This window comes from Garra rufa, chromosome 3 (assembly GCF_049309525.1).
Source record: "Garra rufa chromosome 3, GarRuf1.0, whole genome shotgun sequence".
Lineage (NCBI taxonomy): Eukaryota > Metazoa > Chordata > Actinopteri > Cypriniformes > Cyprinidae > Garra > Garra rufa.
The window spans coordinates 52,729,332-52,754,368 of NC_133363.1; the positions used below are offsets into that span (position 1 = coordinate 52,729,332).

The 25,037-nt window shown below is 38.1% G+C and overlaps 2 protein-coding genes across 3 annotated transcripts in view; both read left to right on the top strand.

Annotated features, from left to right (window-relative positions):
- dtx4a (deltex 4, E3 ubiquitin ligase a) overlaps nucleotides 1-16,304 on the top strand; it is a 37,403-nt gene extending 21,099 nt beyond the window's left edge. For both annotated transcript variants that reach the window (XM_073836368.1, XM_073836369.1), the window contains 6 exons: nucleotides 2,612-2,673; nucleotides 2,810-2,971; nucleotides 4,416-4,477; nucleotides 4,661-4,981; nucleotides 5,148-5,237; nucleotides 14,414-16,304. In XM_073836368.1, coding sequence (XP_073692469.1) covers nucleotides 2,612-2,673; nucleotides 2,810-2,971; nucleotides 4,416-4,477; nucleotides 4,661-4,981; nucleotides 5,148-5,237; nucleotides 14,414-14,641 — 925 coding nt within the window. In that variant the 3' untranslated portion in view covers nucleotides 14,642-16,304. The remainder of the gene's footprint in view (nucleotides 1-2,611; nucleotides 2,674-2,809; nucleotides 2,972-4,415; nucleotides 4,478-4,660; nucleotides 4,982-5,147; nucleotides 5,238-14,413) is intronic.
- Nucleotides 16,305-18,974: 2,670 nt separating this feature from the next.
- Nucleotides 18,975-23,367, top strand: msantd1 (Myb/SANT-like DNA-binding domain containing 1). Its single transcript, XM_073836370.1, has 3 exons — nucleotides 18,975-19,398; nucleotides 22,005-22,279; nucleotides 22,355-23,367. Exons 1-3 carry the CDS (start codon nucleotides 19,138-19,140, stop codon nucleotides 22,623-22,625), a joined length of 807 nt encoding a protein of 268 aa, XP_073692471.1. The 5' UTR covers nucleotides 18,975-19,137; the 3' UTR covers nucleotides 22,626-23,367.
- Nucleotides 23,368-25,037: the final 1,670 nt, after the last annotated feature.

Below are 25,037 nucleotides of genomic sequence, written 5' to 3' on the forward strand. Positions count from 1 at the left end.
GTAATCCCGCTCTCTGTGACGTGGATCACCTCCTTTCCTAGCTGCTTGTCAACAGATGGAAACTCGAGGATTAGCACTATAAGAGTGACGGCTGACAGAGCGACGCAAGACAACCTCATCCAGCAGAAGAACAACTCGGAGAAAGAGACAGGGGATATAAATGAACAAATCTACATCGATTCCAAGTTCTCTAGAGAGGGAAAACAAATCAATCTGACTACAGAAACTGCGAAAACATTCATTGAAGAAGTTTGAGAAGGCAGAATTCAAACAATTACTCTTACGTTTTTCCAACTGTGTTTTTGGAGATCATCGGAATAGTTGAGAAAACATGACTGTTATCAAGGTCAAACAGTGAGTATCTTCGAACATGTTATACTAGTTGTTACGTTCATTCAGTAATTGGTAAGCTAATAGGTTTTTAAACGTTTTTAACTGCCAACTCTTAATTATAGGGTGTAGAAAAGTGTAGTATTTTTTAGGAAACGGTAGAATACTGTGTCAAAGGTTATTGTTGTTTGGTTTGGTCTTTGAGTTTAACTTAAAGAAGCAGTTCACTTCCAAAACCAAAATTTACAGATAATTTACTCACCCCTTTGCCATCAAAGATGTTCATGTCTTTCTTTCTTCAGTCGTAAAGAAATCGTTTTTTGAGGAAAAAATTTCAAGAATGTTCTCCATATAGTGGACTTCTATGGTACCCGTGAGTTTGAACTCCAAAATGCAGTTTAAATGCAGCTTCAAAGGGCTTTAAACGATCCCAGCCGAGGAAGAAGGGTCTCATCTAATGATAAGATTGGTTATTTTCTAAAAATATTGACAATTTATATACTTTTTAACCTACAAAGCTCATTTTGTCTAGCACTGTGTCAACTCTGTGCATTCCAGTTCAATACATTTAGGATACGTCGAAAACCAATTTCAAAATCGTCCTACATCGCTGTTTTAACGTTTTTTGTAAAGGCCGTTTGACCCTTCTTACGCGTTCACTTTGTAAACACTTGGTTGGTACTTCTGCAGTGATGTAGAAAGAAGAAAATGAGATGAAAGTTTTCCGACATACCCTAACTGTATTGAACCAGATTGGACAGAGCTACACAAGATGAGCATTTGAGGTTAAAGAGTATATAAATTGTATTTTTTAAAATACCAATTGTTCGGCTAGATAAGACCCTTCTTCCTCTGCTGGGATCTTTTAGAGCCCACTGAAGCTGCATTTAAACTGCATTTTGGAAGTCCACACTGTAAAAAGTTTGCTGTAAATTTTACAGTAACTTACTGGCAGCTGGATTCCAGTAAGTTACTGTAAAAATGTTTACAGTATTATTACTGTAAGTGCATTTACAGTACTAAAAGGTCTTTACTGTATTTTATTTACAGTATTTTTACTGTAATTTCATTTACAGTGTTTTTACTGTATTTTCAATTACAGTATCAGTACTATGGAGTTTATTTTCATTTATTTTAAACATTTTTTTACCTGTAAAAACAATCCAATTGTCGTACAGCACTGTAATTCAAGATTTTTACCACCCCAACCCCATAAAAATCACAATAACTCATAAGCATTAGTTCTGATAATATTCTTTTTAATTGTTGAACATTTTCTTTTTAAAAGTACAAATTACAAATGTTGACCTCTAGGATACAGCAGAAAAAAGGCATCACCACAGTCCCCTGGAGACTTTGTATCATGGCAAACATACACATACTGAAAAGCAAAAATAAGTAAGTACACTAGCAGTCATAAGTTTTTGAACACTAAGATTGTTTTAAAGAATTCTCTTCTGCTCACCAAACCTGCATTAATTTGTTCCAAATTACAGCAAAAGCAGTAAATTGACAGTAGTTTACTGTAAACGGATTTACAGTAGTGGAGAATTACAGTAGTGATCATATATTTTCCCATAATCCTTAGCAGTTTACAGTAAAACACTGTATATACATTTTACAATATCTTACTAAATTACTAAAATCGGTTACAGTGCACTATATAGAGAGAAATCCTGAAATGTTTGCCTCAAAAAACATTCTTTCTTCAGCCGAAAAGAAATTAAGGCATAAACATCTTGGATGACAAGAGGATGAGTTAATTATCTGTAAATTTTCCTTCTCCTTTAAAAACAATTTCACATAAGTTGCCTTTACTTGTAGTTCTCTTGGTTTGAGAGTCGTTTTTAGTTGTCCAAAATATCACTGTTGGTTAACTTTTATTGTTTTACTCCTATGTTGAGATCCACACTGGCTGAATATCCTCACATATGGACAACAGGTTGTCTGGTCATGTGAGGTTTTGATGTTCAGCACACACTGCTGTTGTCTGCTGACTCAGTGCCAGTTTTTGTTAGTGGCAGCAGCGGGTTTGACAGAAGGTGTGACCTGGTTTACATACCGCAGCGTGACTCGGCATGTCTGCGGGTCAGGATGGGGTTGATACGCAAGCAGGTGTAGCTGCGACAACAACATGGTTATTTTTGTTCGGATCCAGATTATGATTATCGATAAGACCGTTGAGGTGTGTCTGTGTGTGGGTGTTTCTGATTGGTGAGCGGTTGCTTGCGTAGTGGAAGCATGTGTTTCATGTCTTATTTCTTTTTTTACACCTTTATAGAGTCCCCACCGTCCCTGTGAAGAACTTAAATGGATCCAGTCCTGTCCATCCAGCTTTGGCAGGTGAGAAACAGTATGCGGATAAGTTATAAATAGCGACTCTGATGGTTAAATATAGTAACATTTGGAATAAGCAAATATACTGAAACTAAAATAGATGGATACAAAGTAAATGGAATTGTCTTTTCTGATTGGTTAGGGATCACTGGTATTCTAATGAGCGCTGCTGGACTCCCAGTCTGCTTGACCCGGCCACCCAAACTTGTGCTTCACCCCCCACCTGTCAGCAAGAGCGACATCAAACCTGTGCCAGGACTTGGCCACTGCTGCCGGAAAACCACAAAGAAGCAGGCCCGCAAAGGCAAGGAGCAATGACATTTTTTGGAAATTACAATTACTGTTAAAAAAAATTAAGTAAAAAAAAAAAAAAAAAGTTTAGGCCACTCTTTTTGTGACAGCTTTTAATGCACAATCACCGTTTTAGATCGACTAACTATAATACTGTATAAGATATAAATCATATATCTTATACAGGCATAAATCTAGGCTGTGCGCTGCTGGTTTCAGAGCAAATACGCAAATTTGTGACATTTCATTCAAATATATGCATATATTTTAATAATATACATTATCAAACTTATTTGATTTTATTATTTAAAAAATATTTATATATTTATACATACACAACTGATCAGAAGTTATGAATAATTAAGTTATTTTTTAAATATGATAAAAGCAGTAATATTCTCAAATATTATTAATAATATTAATATTTAATATTATTAATAATAATAACAACAAATCACTAAAAAAGAAGTGTAAATATTAGCATTTAAGTGTACTGTAAAATACACACAACTGATCAAAATTGTCGAATAAAAGTTTTTTTAAACTTAAATTTTTTTACAATAAAAACAGTGATACTGTGAAATATTAATAATATTATTTAATATTAATAATAATAGCAAATATTGTTAAAAATTAAATAAAAAATTGAAAAAATTTCATATTTGCATTGTATTTAAGTGTACTGTAAAATATTTTTTAATATAAATATTAAAAATATATTAAAAAAAATTAATAAATACAATAAAATATTTAAAAAAATATTTAAATATTATATATATAAAAATATTAAATATTATTTAATGTTTTATTAATAACAAAAAATAAAATAGAGAAATGTAAATATTAGCATTATATCTAATTACTAACTTATTATAATTAATAACTTACTATATTAGCATATATATAAGTGAACTGTAAAAATGTATTTTTATTTAATACTCATTTATTAATTTTAAAATATATACATATATTGTAATAATATACATTATCAAACGTATTTAATTTTATTATTTAAAAAAAGATTGTTTATTTATTTATTTATACACACGCACACAACTGGTCAAAACTTTAGTTTTTTTTTAAATAAAAATACGATGATAAAAAAATTATATTGTAAAATATTATTATTAATAACATTATTTTTAATAGTATTAATAATAATAACAAATATCACAAAAAAATAGAAAATTTTAATAATATTAATAATATTTCACATAATTACTGTTTTTACTGTATTTTTAATCAAATAAATGCAGTCTTAGTAAGCATAAGAGACGTTTTTTAAAAATATGAAAAATCTTAATTGTTCTAAACTTTAGACCAGTAGTGTATGTATAAACAATACATAATAGATTACAATAAAATATTTTATTTCATATATCATGTTACACCTCTGTGACAGATTATTTCTCTAAATCCTTATTTGATTTAACTTACGTTTTCTTTCATTTGAGCAGGTAGAACTTCAGAAGAGGTTGTTAGAAGATATCTTCAGAAAGTCCGCAACCCACCTGAGGAGGTAAACATACGTGATTCATATTTTTCAATTATTTTTAATTATTTAAATCATTTTAATTAAAATATAATACTTTTTTTTTTCATTTAAATTATTACTTTAATTATCTTTCATTAGATTCATCAAACTTGATTAATTTTTTTTTACTTTCTTTCTTTTTCTCTATTACTTCCGATCTTTTTTTAGGATTGTACAATCTGCATGGAGTCCCTCTGTGGCCCATCTGGCTACAAAGGGCCAGGTGTCGGTGGCATTTCTCGGGCAGAGTCAGTGGGTCGTCTGTCTCAGTGTGGGCATCAGTACCACCTGCAGTGCCTGGTGGCCATGTACAACAACGGCAACAAAGACGGCAGCCTTCAGTGTCCCACCTGCAAGACCATCTACGGTGTTAAAACCGGCAACCAGCCACCAGGAAAGATGGAGTACCACGTCATTCCTCACTCCCTTCCTGGACACCCTGACTGCAAAACCATCCGGATTATCTACAACATACCGCCTGGCATTCAGGTAAGGCTTTTCATTTAGAACTTGTTTAAAAGTACTGTGCATTCATTCACATTGCCATTTATATCACCTATATTGTATGTTGAGCTCCTGCAGTGTTATATAACAGCATGCATATGTTATATAACTATAATGTATGTCTAAACGGCCCTGTCTGTGATTGTTTTAGGGTCCAGAGCATCCCAACCCCGGGAAGCCCTTCACAGCCCGTGGATTTCCAAGACACTGCTACCTCCCTGACAGTGAAAAAGGCCGCCTGGTGAGTTTCCAGACATTAATAACCACAATCTAATACACACTTACAGAGTCTCAGAGTGTCCTTATAAATCTTACATTTAGTTTAGTTTAGTTTATCAAGGTTACGGCTGTGAAAAGACTATATAGTATAGGGATGGTTCACCCAAAAAGTTCAATTCTAAGAAAAGTCTTCAGATTTTCATAAGGTCTTAAAGTCCCCGTGAAATCAAAGTTTTTTGGCTTTTAGTGTGAACATGTTTGCTTTAAGGTGATCTATAGATCCTTTTAGTGGCGACGTCACGATTACATCACAGTACTAGCTGGAGGCAAAACAAAGGGAAAACTGGAGGCGGCCACTTCAAACCAACAAAGTTTCAGCTTCATAAGGAGCTTAAAATATCATCTTTGGATTGTTGGATTCCAGAATCAACGTAGTACAGGCTTCAGTTTGAAATTTTATCACATACCTGCTGCCTTTGCCAGACAAAAAACGACGTCAGCTATTAAACGCGATAAAACGAGAGGACTGGACAGACATGATTGTCATAAATGCTTGCGTTTGTAGCGCACCCTTCTTATCAGAAAAGGTTAAATAAAGTGTTGACTTTTGTTATGGCTTATGGTTTATGTTACGCGTCTAAAGATTTCTTATTTCTTCAAGATTGCTTTTTTCTTCAACTCAAGATGGCGGCGCGTGCACACGCAGCGGCTTCTCTGTCTCCCGACCAAACAGTGTTTTCGTGTTTTTCGTCCTGTAAGTCGCAGTGTTTTTGTACGTCTTCGTCGCGTTTATCTGCCCTTAAGCGCGTTTATAGCCGAACATTTTTGCTCGACATCGGCAGAAACAAAGTTTTTAAGTTGAACTCTGTGGACGCTGAAGAGCTGAATGATCTGGGTCTGCTCCGGAGGCCTACTCAATCACCGACCCCCACTCCTGCACCTCGCCCACAATGGATGCGCCTCAAGCGGTGTGAGAGGAAGCAGAAGAGGGGTAAGCGCGGAGGTATCCGAGCTAGGCCAGCGGCTAGCCCACACAAACCCGCTATCCCTTCCATCGTTCTGGCCAACGTACGCTCATTAGACAACAAACTGGACTACATCCGACTACTACGTTCATCTCAACGGAATGTAAAGGACTGTTGTGTTTTTGTGTTCACGGAAACATGGCTCAGCGACAGTGTCCCAGACCACGCCATTCAGCTCGACCAGCTGACATGCTATCGGGCCGACAGGGTTTTCGTCACGGGGGGTATGACCCGCGGTGGCGGACTTTGTGTTTATATCAGTGACGCTTGGTGCCGCGATGCTGTTGTAGTCTGCAAATACTGCTCACCAGTGCTGGAATTTATGGTTATTAAGTGCCGGCCGTTCTACCTACCGAGGGAATATACAGCTATACTGCTGTGTGCTGTGTACATCCCTCCCACCTCCAACAACTACAGGAGCGAGGCACTATATGAACTATATCAGCACATCAGTGAGCAGCAAACAGCTCACCCCGATGCTTTTCTCATCGTGGCTGGGGATTTCAATCATGCAGACTTAAAGAGTGTGTTTCCAAAAATACAGCAACACATTGACTTTCCAACACGGGGAAAAATACACTGGACCTTGTTTACACCACCCAGAGAGGAGCTTACAAAGCTTTTCCCCTCCCCCACCTCGGCGCCTCTGATCACATCACTGTTATGCTAATGCCCTCTTACAGACCGCTTGTTAAAGTCACCAAACCGGTTCGTAAGCAGATACAAGTGTGGCCAGAGGGGTCTTCAGAGGTTTTACAGGACTGCTTTAACACCACAGACTGGAATATGTTTAAACAGGCTGCCACTTACAACAACACCACTGACCTCCAGGAGTACACAGAGACTGTTACAGCCTACATTATCAAATGCACTGAGGATGTAACAGTCACCAAAACCATTACTGTCCGTGCCAACCAAAAGCCATGGATGACAGGGGAGGTCTACAGGCTGCTGAAAGCTCGGAACGCTGCCTTCAGAGCTGGAGACGAGGTGAGCCTGAAGACAGCTAGGGCCAACCTTTCCCGTGGCATCAGAGAGGCTAAAAGACAGTACTCCAGAGGAATATCTCGTTGACAGCAGAGACACACGGAGCCTGTGGCGGGGCATACAGACCATCACAGATTACAAGCCCCCTCCACAGACCTGCGACAGCACCATCTCCCTGCTGAACGAGCTGAACACCTTCTTCGCTCGCTTTGAAGTGCAAAACAGCACCACAGCACAGAAGACCCCACCCCCTCCTGGTGACCAGGTGATGACTTTGTCCCCGGACAGTGTGAGGAGATCCCTCAGCAGGATCAACGCTCGCAAAGCTCCGGGTCCTGACAACATTCCTGGTCGTGTACTGAGAGACTGTGCAGTGGAACTCACTGATGTCTTCACAGACATCTTTAACATCTCACTCTCCCAGGCTGTCGTCCCCACCTGTTTCAAAGCAACCACGATCATTCCGGTGCCAAAAAAGTCATCTCCTTCCTGCTTTAATGACTACCGTCCAGTTGCACTTACTCACATCCTCATGAAGTGCTTTGAACGGCTAGTCATGCAGCACATTAAATCTGTCCTTTCCCCCTCACTGGACCCCTTCCAGTTTGCATATCGGCCCAACCGCTCGACCGATGATGCCATCTCCACTGCACTCCACTCTGCACTCACACACCTGGACAAAAAAGACTCATATGTCCGAATGCTTTTCATAGACTTCAGTAGGGTTGTGCCGATAGACGATAGTATCGTGTATCGACGATAGTCAGAGATATCGCCTGTTGCTGATGCCTTTGACGATAGCAAGACGATTATTATTATTATCCGTCAACAAAGAACTTAACTTTAACAATGCAGTGCAGAGAGTCGGTTCTAGGATGCTTCAGAAACTTGCCGCGGTATAAACACACGCATAGAGAGGCCACGTCGCCTTAACGAGTGAAAATGGGAGATTTACATTATACAGTAAGGTGATAGATTAACTGATTCTAACGGGAGTGTTATATTATATTAGCATTGCAGTCATTAGGATAACAGAGGTAGTAAAACGTGGTTCAGGCTGAATTAATTACGATGTATCATAATCTGTCTGTATATAGTAAACATAAACATTCATCTACGATGCGATCAAATGGCGCTAAACATACACACGTGAATTACAAGCGCATCACTTCTCCACATTCTAAATGGACTGAACTACAACAAGAACTGATGACAACGGTCAGACATACAGCGGTAACATTATCGCAATATGACGGGTAAAGAAAGATTCATTCATTTACATTCATGCACGCACATTTCTACAACTCGCTCACTGACGATAGCAGAGAATGAAACCGAAAGTAACTTGAACAACTCCGGCAGAACTATAGTCAGCGCTCTGTACACGCACAACTTAATCATATGCCAATAGCAAGTCTACCTTTACAAAAAGAATAAGGAATTTAGTACATAGATAATTAATTAAATTAGCACGATAGTATCGTGTATCGGCGATCTCTCTGGCTGACGATAGGGCGATATGAAAATTGAGCATATCGCCCAACACTAGACTTCAGTTCAGCATTTAACACTATAATCCCACAACAGCTCACACAAAAACTGATCCAGCTGGGGCTCAACACCTCACTGTGTAACTGGCTGTTGGATTTCCTCACAGGAAGACCACAAGCAGTACGGGTCGGCAGTAACACATCCAGCACTATCATTCTGAACACGGGGGCACCTCAGGGATGTGTGCTGAGCCCCCTCCTCTTCACTCTGCTGACCCACGACTGCACTCCGTCACACAGCTCCAACCTCTTCATCAAGTTTGCGGATGACACGACTGTGGTGGGTCTCATTAGCAACAGGGATGAGACAAACTACAGAAGCGAGGTGAGCCGCCTGGCCACGTGGTGCGGAGACAACAATCTCTCTCTGAATGTGGAGAAGACGAAAGAGATTGTTGTTGACTTCAGAAGAGCGCACACTCAGCATGCTCCTCTGACCATCAACGGTGCGTCTGTGGAGAGAGTGAGCAGCACCAAGTTCCTGGGTGTGCACATCACTGAGGATCTCTCCTGGACAAACAACACCACTGCACTGGCCAAGAAATCACAGCAGCGTCTCTACTTCCTCCGCAAACTAAGAAGAGCAAGAGCACCAGCCCCCATCATGTACACATTCTACCGAGGAACCATCGAGAGCATCCTGTCTAGCTGCATCACTGTGTGGTTTGGAGCCTGCAATGCGTCCTGCCAAAAAACTCTCCAACGCATAGTCAGAGCAGCTGAGAGAATCATCGGTGTCCCTCTCCCCTCCCTCCAAGACATCTACAGCACACGTCTCACCCAAAAAAGCCCTCTGCATAGCAGCCGATCCCACCCACCCAATGCAAAGCTTCTTCAGCCTGCTGCCATCAGGGAGGAGACTGCGGAGTCTCCAGGCCAGGACCAGCAGACTGAAGGACAGCTTCACCCACCAGGCTGTCAGGAAGCTCAACTCTCTCCCGGCTCTGCCCCCACTCCCCTCTTCTGCCCCACAACTTTCTGAACTCTAACACACACACACACACACACACACACACACACTGACCTGCACCAGTCACTTTGTGCAGCATTGGTCTGCCAACTACCTCACACTATTCATAGACAGTAACAAGACTGCTCTGACACTTTTACACTTTACAAGCTCTGTTGCACTACATTGTTTACATTGTTTACGTGGTTTGCACTCTCTACCATGTGCCCTTACTTGTATATTGTGTTTTAAATTTTATATATTATGTTTATTTGTATTTATTCATATTTTTTTTAATTCTACCTTTGTATTTAATGTTACTGTTTGTATTTAATGTTACTTGTATGCACCATGGGTCTGAGAGTAACGCAATTTCAATTCTCTGTATGTCCTGTACATGTGGCAGAATTGACAATAAAGTTGACTTTGACTTTGACTTTGACTTATGCATCTCCGACTATGTTGTGTATGAAATAATGTCTGTGTGCATGCGTGTAAAACAACAAATTGACGATTTATATGCTTAATCATCTGTAATTGTATGTACATTGTTGTGATTGATTTTGGTAAGAAAAACTTGGTAAGAATAATCAAATACAGAATTTTTATTTCTAGAAAATATACATCTTACATTAAATGTACTGTATGTAAGTAATCTAAAGGTACTGAAATGTCATTGTAAACTTACATCATTTACAGGAGGTATATACTTTAAAATAACTATTTGGCCATTACATGATCATCAATCTTCAAATAATATATCAATCACATTGAATGTTTAACATTTTTTTTTTTTGTATTTTGGCCCAGTTCACTCTTATGTAAGTTAGCTGTGAAAATTGTTTCCTGATGAAATTGAAATATACATACATCTTCATGACTAGATAAAAGTGAGTTTCTCTTTAATATACAGGTTAGGTTTCTCCAGATTTGAATCACTCAACCGAGCTAATCCTGTCAGATCATCCATCCTTTGAGTAACGTTAAGCATGTATGGGTCGCCAATCTAGTTTCTTCTATTAAAGATAACTTATTCAAATAGCAAATGCGGTCCCGGACAGTGAGTGACCTTACATATGCAGGTACAATCAGATTGTATCCAGTTATTGTTATTAAACAAGCTGACAAACTATAATAGCTAGTGTTAGTGAAGTGGTCAGGGGATTCTTTTTGCCTCCACCTAAGCTCCACCCACAGAAAAACATCACAATGTTTACTAACAGAACAAGGGTCAATAAAATGGTGTGCTCCAGAACAATGCCAAAATTTGCATTTAGAAGAATTTGCATTCAAAACTTACTTTCGCAATCTTCCACCGATATGGATCAACAATTTTGATGACATTACTCTGCACTTCAGCTTCTCATCAAACTTTCTGTCCAATCAAATGCTCTCTAGAATCTGAAGTGTCCTGCCCCCAACACTGTAAATAGACGCTGAAGCTGTGGCTGAAATCTTATTCACAGAATTTGTATTTTCTGTATGGTGAATGCACTATATAGGGGATGGGGAATGATTTAGACAGTGTAAATATGTTTTCCATTGGTGCGAAGAAGTCACGCAAACTACCACAGTGTGCACACAGTCTGCTCCAGTCCAAAGACACGATAGCACAGAGCGAATCATATGTGCAAACTGGCACAGACCATAAAATGCATCAGATTCATCTGAATTCTACGCAGAATGCTATATCTTATCACGAAAAGGCTGAGATTGTGGCTGTCGCACGCTGTTTACCGAGCTCAAGGGCTCGGCCCCAAGCTAATATAAATAAAGCGCTATTGGCTATTTAAAAAAGGAGGTGGGGCTGCTTGATATGTCCTGCCTTCTCTTCCAGTTTCAGTTGAAATTATGTGGTCAAATAATATAAAAATAAAAATGCAGCGTGTTTTCAAAGCGATTCAGTGGAACTTTACATTTAGGGACGGAAAAATAGGAATCACAATATGGCTAAATGTGATTATTTAATTTTAAATGATTACGACGATTGAATTAAATCTAAATTAAAACTCAAAATCAAATTTAATCTATTAAATCAAAACATGGTGCTGTTGCGCATTCTACAGGCTGGCAGTGTCAGGGCGGTTTGCTATTAACAAATAATGCATATATACATAATTTTTTATTTTGACTCCTGGGGCTGAAATTTGAAGTTTAGCACGGATTTGCTATCAACATGTAAAAAACTGAACGTAAGACCAAACCGTAAGTTCTAGAGACTTGAAACTTAGAGGGATGGTAGTACTCACATCGTCTACAACAGGGGTCCTCAAACTAAGCCCCCACATTTGGACCGGCCCTCTGAACAATGCCAGAAAAATTGAAAAAGAAAAATTTTAAATATGTTTTACTTATCATATCGGTATTTGATTATAAAGGTTGGCTTTCAAACTAAAATTTCCCTTGGTTATTAACATAGCCTAATTATTTGTTAAATCCACCAACAGAATGGTACATTCAACATAATGTGTCATCGCAATCGAACAGGTGATGCGCGAGACAGCTAGAAAATTCAGAGTGATGACAAAATGACTCAATAGTGTTTGAGGTGAAACTAGCACTGCTTGTGGGACAGGTGCGAAAGCAAGACTTCACTCATATCCCAGTTTCCCAAAGTTTTTCAGCTGAGAAACCAGTGGCCCCATTCCCAGTTGAAAAGTCTGTGGAAGCGCTGAAAATGATGAAGGCAGAGTTTGACATGTGATTCAAAAAACACAGTGGATTCTTGAATCGATTTTGCTTGACAAGCCTCTCAAGGCTGCGGTTCTGTTGGTTGGTTGTGCATCTTTTTCTTCTACATTTTTTTCCTTCCACTCAACTTTCTGCTAATATGCTTGGATACAGCACTTTGTGAACAGCCAGCTTCTTTCCCAATGAATGTTTGTTGCTTACCCTCCTTGTGAAGGGTGTCAATGCTTGTCTTCTGGACAACTGTCAGATCAGCAGTTTTCCCCATGATTGTGTAGCCTAGTGAACCAAACTGAGAAACCATTTTGACGGCTCAGGAGACCTTTAATTTGTTGAGATAGTGAATTGGTGGATTTTTGTTAAATGTGAGCCAAATCATCACAATTAAAAGAACCAAAGAATTAAACTGCTTCAGTATGTGTGCATTAAATGTATTTAATACACAAGTTTAACAATTTGAGTTGAATTACTGAAATAAATTAACTTTTCCACAACATTCTAATTTATTGAGATTCACCTGTATATCTTTTGAAAATAAATGATCAGTTGTCTGTGTGGTGCATAACAAAATAAACTATTCTAGCATTAAAAGGTTGAATAAATACAGGTAAAATCAAAATAAAATAATAATACTACTACTAGTAGTCAGTCCGGCCCATGGTATTTTCTTTTATAAACCAACCGGCCCACCATTAAAGAATAGAACATTTTGTGGCCCTCTCAGAAAAAAGTTTGGGGACCCCTGGTCTACAACGTGACCAAGGCTCGCCCCAATAGGCCTGACAGGGGCACTACAGTGAACAAAAATATAAATTGCTCATAACTGCTAAACCATCAGTCGCAGGCACAAGTGTATTATGTCTTGTGGTGACATTTTTGGATATGTCGTCTTTTTTTAAAAACCTACTTTTGCAGAATAGTCCTCGCCCAATTGGAACGCAAAGGGACGCCAAAACATTCGAAAGGGCCACTTTTAGTAAAATGCCTATAACTCCTGACCAGAATGAGATATTTTTGCCAGACTCAAAACACTTATTTAAGCACTTAATCTGAGGTCAAAGCAAATGAATGACATAAAAATGACTATAACTGAGTAACCATTTGTCTTTTCAACATGAAAATCACTGTGAACGGTCTTGGTCTAAAGTGCCACAAGTGTCTATAAGGACATTTGCGTATCTCAGAAAACATGGCCACCATTGGCCGATGAAATTGGAGCACCTGTTAGACAAGGTTAATGGAGGCCAATTGGAACAAAATTTGGTTGAAGCTCGAATATCACATTTTTCAAGGGTGTAAATGATTTTACATTGCACATTTTTTCATAAATACGTGCAATATTTATATCATACGATAGTACCCCTCATTCCAAACAACTTTGCTTCTGGAACCACTGCTGTAAATCAAATCATTTTTTAAACGATTGAGATGTCAAAAACCTACTTATGCAAACTAGTCCTAGGTTTTTTTGCTCAATCTGGAAAAAAACACTGCAGTGCAATTATCTAGATTCTGTAGGTCAATATTTTTTTTTTAAATGTTGAAATTTACCCTTTGGGTGGCTGTAACCGGGTCTTTAGAAAAGGGGCCAGTCCAAATTTACCCAAAATCCTATAAAGCCTAAAGAAAAGCTCAAAACTTCACGAAACCTGCTGAGCACATGCGACAGGTATTCTAAACAAGCATGCAAAGTTTTAAGGAGATCGGACCACAACTGGTGCTGTAGCAGTCAAAAGCGTTAGAAAGAAAATTATATTTCTATGGTTAATAACCTGGATTTGCCAAAAATGCATTTTTAAATCATTTGAACCCCGGTAATCGCTGCTTGCAGCTATATTTGCTTCTTTTTTATAGACATTGTACAGTTTAGTATGTAAGGTCTTATAAAGGTCTTTAAAAGCTTTGAGATACCATGACTTGATGCTCTTATTAATGTACATATAAACTTCAAATTGTAAGGTTTTTCAGCTTTTATTCTAAACACTTGCTTCTCTAATAGGTGTTGAAGCTGTTGCTGGTTGCTTGGGATCGCCGGCTGATCTTCTCAGTGGGCACATCCAGCACTACGGGCGAGACGGACACGGTCATTTGGAACGAGGTGCATCACAAAACCGAGTTTGGCTCCAACCTGACCGGCCACGGTTACCCAGACTCCGGTCACCTTGACAACGTCTTGGAAGAGCTGAGGGCGCAAGGCATCACTGAGGAAGAGTGTCTGAGGGACTGAAAATCCAAGTCGGACGACAAAGACTGAATGTTTTTTGTGTTAGTGTTGCCAAATCTGAATTCAATTCCCAGCTCTTGTTTCTCAGAAAACCTGAGACACTTTCGAAGTAAAAAAAAACGGAGTTTAAAGGTTTCTAAGTCATCATCGCTCAGTTTTTTCAGTGATATTAGCCCTCCTACTGCTAAAAAAAATTGTACGAGCCTGGCAGAAGTGGGACGGCCAGCCGCAAGAGCTGGGATTTACAAACAACATTGCACTGTGCGCGATATCGTGGTGGAGCTGTTATCTTTTTGAAAGTTACTGTAAGCTTCCTCCCCACGGGAACTAGAGTTGGTACGGTGCAATTTTGTCGCTAGTGGGCTTCAGACATAGACGAAAACCGAACTGCCGGTGTCTGTTCAACCATTTAATGTATTGTAGTTCTGTGAAGGATCCGCAAAACAAAGGTACTTCTGTGCATGTAGTTGTATCATTCGGCGCAGAGACGATTACGTCCTCGGTGTGACCGAGGCCACCACTTGTTGCTAACTTTGAAGCTCCAGTCGCAGTTTTAGATGCTGGAACGTGAATGTTTACTGCCTCATAGTGGCACTTGTTAACATATACATTCCAGTAATAACCATGGTATTTATTTGACGACATAGTTTTCGAAATGTTTGCAGTATTTACATTAACCACTTATATTTGTACTTATTTTACTGTATCTTACATTATTTTATAACGTCGAAATGAGAAACCTGTATTGTCGCTGATTTTGGGATGGAGACCAATCTCTGTCCAGGGACTGAAAGAGAGACATTCAATGCAAACTGCTTTGTTAATCAGTATTAAAGACATTTTGAGCCAAGGTGAGATTGGCGGCCAACGGACGGACAACGCACAAATTTAGTGAAAACACTAACTCATTTCTCTAAGATTGGATTTGCTGTCGGAGAGCGGAGAATTTCAAACAGGGCCTGTGCAAAAAAACTGAGCCAAGCTCAATTCTAGTGTTTTTTTTTTTTTTTAATCATGAATAAGGTTTAGATTCTCCGAAGTTGAAGGTGTCGGCTTTTTAAATGGTTATTAAGAGCGACTAACCTACCCTGTTAAGTCCGTTGAAGTTGTATCCTGTGGACAAACTATCTCCGGTTGCCTTTCTGGTCGGTTTTCGGTAGGTCTATGGTGGACCTGTTTACAAAGCTGTTGACGAAACGACTGCATGTATGTACATGCAAATGTGTAAGCTTACATTTATAGTTGATGTGCTGTATGTATGTGTTTTATGTACACAATTATTTTCCTCCCTGCATCCAAAAGCATGTCGTGGAAGTAAATGAGTATTTCTTTTTCTTGTATCATTTCTTTTTTTATAATATACTTTTAATTGATTTAACTTTTTCTTATAAGCTATTAGGTTGTTTTTTTTCCACTGTGAAGTTTTTAATTTCTTTTTATTGCACTTGTATGATTTGATTTATTGTCCAGCCAAATTCCTCATGATAGTTGCTATGGAGACAACAGTGAAAATGGCATCGCTGCCAGGACGAAAACTGTGAAGACAGAGAACGGAGCTAGGAGAACTAATGATGCTGTATAATATAAAATGTACAAAACAACTCTTGCATATTAAATAGCTGCTGGAATACTGAATAAATATTAAAGGCACTCAAAAAAATGGTAATGCTGGTTTTGTTTTGATTTTTTTCCCCTCACATTTAACCTATGTCAGCCCGGCACTAAATATTTACCTCAGTAGGGGGCGATGTTCAACTAAAATAACCTACATCAAAACAACAGCCAGGATCTACACTCGGCTTAGTGGCCTATGACAGATAAAGTACTAATAACACAATTTAATATGCACGCTGTAGATATTAAACTATTATTTCCTATAAGAATCCCCCCCCCCCCCCCCCCCAAAAGCATTATTACCTGACAAGGTTGTTGGTAGACATCTATTTTACTGCAATATTCTCAATATGGCCCAACATCAGCACTAGACAGAATCTATCAAGATGGCAATAGGATGTCTGCTCTCTCTCGCTCTCTCTCTCTAAATTAAAATTTTATCATGACAAAATTAACAGACCATCTGGTCCCCCCTAAGACCAGGGCATTTCCTCTACAGGCAGATGATCCGTCCTGTTAATTAACGCTTTTATGTTATACGTGTTACATAACCGTGAATCTGTATCAGAACAATTTCAAAAAACAGGTTTAGTATGAATCTCAAAATATGTATGTATACATAATTTTATATTTACTCATTATATTTGAACATTTTAAAACAGAATTTTATCCATCTATAAACCCTATCTAGATGACAGATAGATAGAACGATAGATAAAACGATAGATAGAAAAAAAACCTAAATATTGAGAAAATCGCTTTTAAAGTTGTTCAAATGAAGTTCTGATCAATGCATATTACTAATTATTACAAAAATTAAGTTTTGATATGAACATGATCTTTACTTAATATCCTAATTGTTTTTTTAATTATATATATATCTATTTCCTATATATTATCTATCTATCTATCTATCTATCTATCTATCTATCTATCTATCTATCGTTCTATCTATCGTTCTATCGTTCTATCTATCGTTCTATCTATCGTTCGTCAATTTATAACCCCTATCTATAGATGACAGACAGACAGATAGATAGATAGATAGATAGATAGATAGATAGATAGATAGATAGATAGATAGATAGATAGATAGATAGATCACATTCTGTTTTGAAAATGTCTTAAGTAGCACAGGTATATTTGTATTAGCCAACAATACATTGTATGGTTCAAAATTATACATTTTTCTTTTGCCAAAAAAATCCTTAGGATATTAAGAAAAGATCATGCTCCATGAAGATATTTTGTAAATTCCCTAATATAAATATATCAAAACTTAATTTTTGATTAGTAATATGCATTGTTCAGAACTTCATTTGAACAATTTTAAAAGCGATTTTCTCAATATTTAGATTTTTTTTTTTTGCACCTTTTCCATTGATGTATGGTTTGTTTAGGATAGGACAATTTGGCTGAGATACAACTGTTTGAAAATCTGGAATCTGAGGGTGCAAAAAATCTAAATATTAAGAAAATCGCCTTTAAAGTTGACCAAATTAAGTTCTTAGCAATGCATATTGTTAATCAAAAATTGTGTTTTGATATATTTGCGGTAGGAAACTTACAAAATATCTTCATCTAACATGATCTTTACATAGTACCCTAATGATTTTTAGCATAAAAGAAAAATTGATAATTTTGACTCACACAATGTATTGTTGGCTATTGCTACAAATATACCCTTGCCACTTATGACTGGTTTTGTGGTCCAGGGTCACAAATATAATTGATGTACCATTAAACACACACACACACACACACACACACACACACACACACACACACACACACACATATATAGCCAAGCTGGCCTTTCCCGTAAAGTAGATCTGCACTCATGTCAGTCAGAAATGTCTCCAAATGTCTCTTAATGTCTCTTGATGTGAAGGCGATGTGTCTAGACAGATGGGCGAAGCACATAATGCGGTTAACACTGAGTTAGCCATAAAGGAGCACATGCACCGTGTGTCATCTCAGCTGGTAATCTGTCAAGAGTGCACGAGATAACCCTGCCCCCCAAAGCCCTACCCCCAAAGTCCTGTCAGAGACCCCCTGTAGTTAAAGATGTAATCTGAAACACTCGGGTGTGGTCAGAGTCGAGGAAGTGTTTGAGGGCAAATGTACTGTGGTAAAAAGGGCTCAGAGCCAGAGGGGTAATTACGCTAACCTAAACAAGTTTCGTGCCGCAGCATGCCTGCAAAATGAACTTGCATGTTTCCAAAACCATTTTAGACCAAGTTTAAAGCCAAATCAGTCTGGTTGCTCGTTTTTGGATCCAACACCAAAAAAGCATAAATTTTTCTCTCAATTTTCTTGTAGTTTTAAAGGCGTCATATCGGGTGCAAATGAACTTTCTCTGTGATGTGCCTCTAGCCCCTTCTCTATTAAAAGCTTTTAAGCTCATAAACGCTCGGACTAAGTGGTCTGGAGAGAGACCGGTTGCCTAGGCAACAGCACACTCTGCCGCTCTCAGTCCCTAGAGGAGTCGTATTTCACATGCAGATTTTCTCCCTGCCCGACCCACTTTGTTGGCTTTCAGCTAAAAGCTTTTTGCTGTAGACTGACAGAGACAAAAGAGTAGAGGAGAAGGGGAAGGGTTTGGCTAGAAGAGGAGGGCCTTAACGGGCTGTTGCCAGGGTAACTTGACATCATGCTGACGAACTTCCCTCTTTAAAAGCTTTTAAAGCGATCGCTCCAGCCCTCCAGGTTCCATTTTGAGGCCTCTTAACTAAGCATGGGGGGAAGGGCAGCAGAGGCCTGTCTCTCGCACACACAAGCACATGCTTGAGAAAGCAAAGTAAGGCCAGGAAAACAGACTGCACTGAGAAAGAATCAAGCTTAAATCATAAACCCGAGAGAAAGGTACATAATCTGCTCTTAAAATGGCCTCTGAGGACCTCTGCTTTAGCTACACTGTGCCGGGCTCCAACGAGAAGCACAGGAGGGCTCGGAACTGGACGGATTCCGAGATGAAAGCTCTTGTGTACATTTGGGAAGAGTATGTCACAGAGCTAAAGAAGGCTAAGCGCAATGCTAAGATCTACGAGACAATGGCTAAGCAACTTTACGAATTAACCGGGGAGCAGCGACACAGGGAGGAGATTAAGATGAAGATTACCAACATGACTTTCCAATTCAGGCAAGTAAATGTTGCGCTATCTATCTATTTGTTCATTTAGTTTATCACTAAGTCACTACTCTTGTGACTTCGTAAAATGCAGGTCTTTTACATTAAGATAAATGCCCAAGTATGCTTTGTTTTATTCTTTTCGCTTAGTGTTGTGCACACTTGAGTGTGCAAGTCTTTCAGAACGCACCGCATTGGCTGTGAGCTCGGACTCCCGCGATTGACGCATGCGCACTACCTACTAGCGTTCGATGCGCACTGCATGTGCGCTGTTGTTCGCGCAGAAATCTGCGCTGAATTCGGGATACCCTCGGACAGCAGCGGACTGTGCGGATGACGAAATTTACGTCAGACGCAGTGTCCGCTACAAGAAGTATGCATGCTTTCGGTTTCAGTAAACAATGAGATGCAACAGAGGCATTAGTGATGCAGAAGCGCTTGGAGGACAGCAATGCAGTCAAAACCGTTCTAAAACAAAACGGCGTACCATTATCTACACATCGAATTAAAAAAAAAAACAAAGAACGCAAATATGAAAGCAAACATTCTTGAGAACCAAGACAACATAAAAACAATGTGAATCAAATCAAAATCACGTTCTCACATCGCAGTAAACAAACGTTGTGGTGGGTAAAAGTTTTGGGTGCAGTGGTGTATTGTAAATACTGTGATATCGCCTACACAAAAGAGTGATTATAAGATTATTCCCGTTTAGTTTCTGTGGTCTATGTTGGAGGCTTCATAGAGAGATACGCACAATATGAAGCAATCTTAAAAATATATTTGATTCAGTTCATTCAGAGGATAGGAACAGGAATGACTTTTGACCACTGTGTGAGCTTTATTTTCGTCCATTTTATGCAGATTTCAACTATTGCAGTATACTAAACAGCTATGGGAAAGTGTTTACAGCTGCAGAATATAGCTTTTAAAATGGTTCTGTTTTCACAAATTAACTTACAATTGATCTAACATATCACAGTTAATTTTTATGCCAAAAGTCACTATCGTGGTCGATTTTTTTTAAAGGGATAGTTCACCCAAAATTGAAAATTCTTTCATTAATTACTCACCCTCATGTCGTTCCAAACAGGTAAGACCTTTGTTAATCTTTGCAAAACAAATTAAGATATTTTTGATAAAATTGAGTTTACACGCGGATAACAGCGGACTGTGCTGATGACGAAATTTACGTCAAGTGCAGTGTCCACAACAAACCTATGCATGCTTACGGTTTTAGAAAACAATGAGATAGATTAGAGATGGAAAAACGCTTGGAGAACAGCTTGCAGTCAGAATCATTTTAAAACAAAATGACATACCAGTTTCACCATGTCAAGACCTGTATATCGAATTTAAACAACACTAAACATACTTGAAAACCAAGACAACATAAAAACAATGTGAATCAAATTAAAATCACTTTGTCACATCACAGAAAAAAACAAATGTTGTGGTGGGTAAAAGTCTTATACTGTAATATATAGCCTATACACGAAAGAGTGATTGTAAGATTTATACCCGTTTTAGTTTCTGTGGTCTATGTTGGAGGCTCCATATAAGATATATGAAGCACTCTTAAAAATATATTTTATTCAGTTTATTATGTTTACATTTGCAGAATATAGCTTTTACAATAGTTATGTTTTTACAAATTCCCTTACATTTTCTCTAAAATATCACAGTTAACCCGTAAGACCTTCGTTCACTTCGGAACACAAATTAAGATATTTCTGATGAAATCCAAGAGCTTTCTGGCCCTGCTTAGACAGCAAGGGTCCCACCACGTTCAAGGCACAGAAAGGTACCAAGAACATCGACAAAATAGTCCATGTGCCTCAGTGGTTATTTTATGAAGCCACAAGAATACTTTTTGTGCGCAAAAATAACAATCTCTCCCTCCCACGATTTAACGTCTATTGCCATTATCTACCACAAAAAGGATAGTTCACCCAAAAATAAAAATTCTGTCATTAATTATTCACTCTCAGGCTGTTCCAAACCTGTAAGACCTTCGTTAATCTTCGGAACACATATTAGGATATTGACTATGGAGGGTCAGAAAGCTCTGGGATTTCATCAAAAATATCTTAGAATATATATATCGAAAATATCGAAGGTCTTATAGGTTTGGAACGACATGAGGGTAAGCTTTTGGGTGAACAGATTAGTGCGATTCTAAAATTTGTAATCCATTCTCTTAAGCTAATACACTTTTCACACTACAACATTACACTGCAAAAAAAAAAAAAAAAAAAAAAAAGCTTGTCTTACTTAGTATTTTTGTCTTGTTTCTAGTCAAAATATCTAAAACTTCTTAAATTGAGATGCATTTACTAGATAAGCAAAATGACGTAAGATATTCAGCCTTGTTTCCAGGGGAAAAACTAAATTAAGTAAATTTTGCTTAAAACAAGTCGAACTTAAGTTGCTTGTTTCCCCCCCCCCCCCCCCCCCGGAAACAAGACTAAATATCTTGCGTCATTTTGCTTATTTAGTACATTAATCTCAATTTAAGAATTTTTAGATACTTTTGACTAGAAACAAGACAAAAATACTAAGTAAGACAAACCTTTTTTGCAGTGTATAGGTACTCCAACAGTATCTTTTTCTAACAGGAAGCTGAAGTACACAGCAAATGGAAGCAATGCTACACCCGACTGGCCGTACTACAAATCCATTGAGAGGATCTTGTCAAAGGTACCAGACCACGGCCACATGAGCCCACCAAACCTCTCGACGTCTGGCCCCTCTACCTCTCAAATCGAGTCTTCTGTACCCCAATCAGCTCCGCCAAGTGGGTTTCTCCCAGAGTACACTGGTTCCTCAGAGGAGAGAGAAATCAATGATGAGGAGGAAGGCCTAACAGAAAACTCTGAGAGTTCTTTTGAGACCAGGTAACATGTTCGATCACAGATGCATTTCAGAATCATAATTATGGATTTTATAAATGCATGTCTGTCCATCTTCAGGTCCCAGCCACATAAGAGGCGGAGGCTTTCACATGTGTCACTGCGGCGAAAGAAGCTGCGTGTCCTGGACGCAATGCTGCAGGAGCAACGCAGGATAAGCCGCGCCGTTGAGGAGGCATGTCACGAAGTTCGCCGCGTTATGCATCAGCAGAACTTCCTGCAGGTGCAGAGCCTCCAGCTTCAGGAGCGAATGATGAACCTCCTGGAAAAGATGATTCCTGTTCCGTCTACCCCAGTCTCAAAGGGTTTAGGAACACCTACAACTGAGTGACAAGACCTCAGATACGGGATAAGGACCTTTTTTGTCTTTGCTGAGAAAATGTCGCTATATGCTATCTAAGTATAAAAGCTATAACCGACTAGTTAGCTGTGCATTTTAGACCTGTTTAGACACTGTTAAGTCTTCTACAATAATCAAATATGTAAACTACGCAAGAAACATTTGAGGAAATGACTATTTATCCAACACCTGATTCAAACTGTCTGAATCAAATTGCAATTCTCAAAAGTTCAAAGTTGACTGTTATGTGACACAAAAAGTGTTGTTTAAGAAAACTGATTTCTAAATGTCTGTGTTAGATTCCTGGCTAATTATTTAGTCAATGTAATGTCAATTATGGTTGACATCTAAAAGATTTCAGATTGCTTTTAAAGCATTCTTTAAAAGGATACCGTGTTCAAGAAAACTCCAGGAGGGCAGAAGTTCAGGTCAGACAGATAACACCAAATGGTTGGTGATAATGTAAACTGGATAAGACTGACAAGGATTCAAAATGGTCGAAGACAATGTTAGTTTAGTTAGTTCTATTACAGTCCAGTGTTACAATTACACTGTTATAGCATAGCACAATCTAGCAAAATGTAACATGTTATTAAATGTTACAAAATGCAGTTGTTTTGGTAGCAGTTTATATGCTCATATTTAGCTTAGATCTGTTAAAATATACAAAAATCATTTTGATATTTTTGTCAGGTGTCAAAAATGTCTCGGTGGTCCAACTGTCCAAAGACTGTAAAAGAGAAAAATTAATAAAAATACAAAAATAAATGTTGGCATAAGTCGTTTTGAATCAAATGGAATCAACATTTGTCGCATGTGTTTAAAACTTGATTTTTCCAAATCTCCTTTTTCATTATCTCAGACTGTCCTTATTTGTCACTTAACCTCAAAGATTCACCAAAGTGACCTGATAGATTGAACCTGACTTGCACCCAAACATTATAATGGTTAATGCACCACCACATGCTCTTTAATTCTTCTTAATGTGCGGACAAGATAGTTAATCCTTTCTGCTGTGCCTTAAATTGTGCACATGGTCCACAAACCGGAGTACAAATGTGGACCTGCCGTATGGTTACTTAGGATAGGACAATATTTAGCCGAGATACAACTATTTAAAAAATCTAGAATCAGAGGGTGCAAAAAAAATCTAAATATTGAGAAAATTGCCTTTAAAGCTGTCCAAATGAAGTTCTTAGCAATGCATATTACTATTCAAAAATAAGGGTTTTGATATATTTATGGTAGGAAATTTATCTTCATGGGACATGATCTTTACTTAATCTCCTAATGATTTTTGGCATAAAAGAAAAATGGATAATTTTGACACATACAAGGTATTTTTTGCTATTTGCTAAAAATATACCCGTGCTACTTCTGGTTTTGTGGTCCAGGGTCCACATATGAATGTGAACACCTCCTTCTTTGTCTGTGATGGCTTCATGAAAGGTGTTTGCTGATAAGAAGAAAGACGTTAGTGCTCAGTGACCTGGGTGTGGTGTCATGGATATGAACCAACATTTAAAAACAATGCACTGCAACTGTAAACACGCATTTTACGCTTATATTTCTCAACGTACTGTATTTCGGAAAGATTACACTAAATTACCTGAATGAAACAACGCCGTTTGTAATCTTGTGTTAGCATAGTCCACGCAATACTGCTGTTTTAAATAAAACGTCAGTGAATGTTATTTAATACATGTACGTTCATTCCTACTGTTAAAATAATCGTCTGCTATTAAGTGCACTCAGTCACAAGCAGCAATATTAGTAAACAGTAAACACTTAACTAAAAACTGTGTGGGTTTTTCCAACCACCAATGAGAGCGCCGTATATATTTGAATATTGAACGTGATTGACACGTCTGTCGACCAATGGGAGAGCTGATATCAGTTTGCAAACGTTACGGTGCCATAGCGACAAGAGAATGACGCTTTGTATTCCCAACAATAGTGAATGGCAGTGGTTTAAGTCCGTCGCGCGAAGGGAGTCCCGAAATAAACGGAGAAAAATGCAGGTAAGCGCCGGTGTATACGTTTGTTCTTAATAAATACGTAAACTTTTAAGTGAAAGAAGTGCGTTTGGAACGCAAGTTTGTTTACATGTACTGTGAATGAAAAGTGTTTGGCATGTGACACCGGAGCTCTCAGAGCAAATGGATAGTTTTGCATCTGTCTTTTCCTTTTTAAAAAAAACATTCACGTTTATAATTTTGTCATGTTTTTAAGAAATGTGATTAAAGCTATTTATTTATCCTTATTTCTCAATTTAAATAACTTCTGAAGTTTAAAGTTTTTCACTTAGTTCTGGGTTGTGAATTTTTAAAAATACAAAATACATTCCGTAAAAATATTTATAAAATATCACGTGTTATTTAATATTGTTTATATAATAAAATA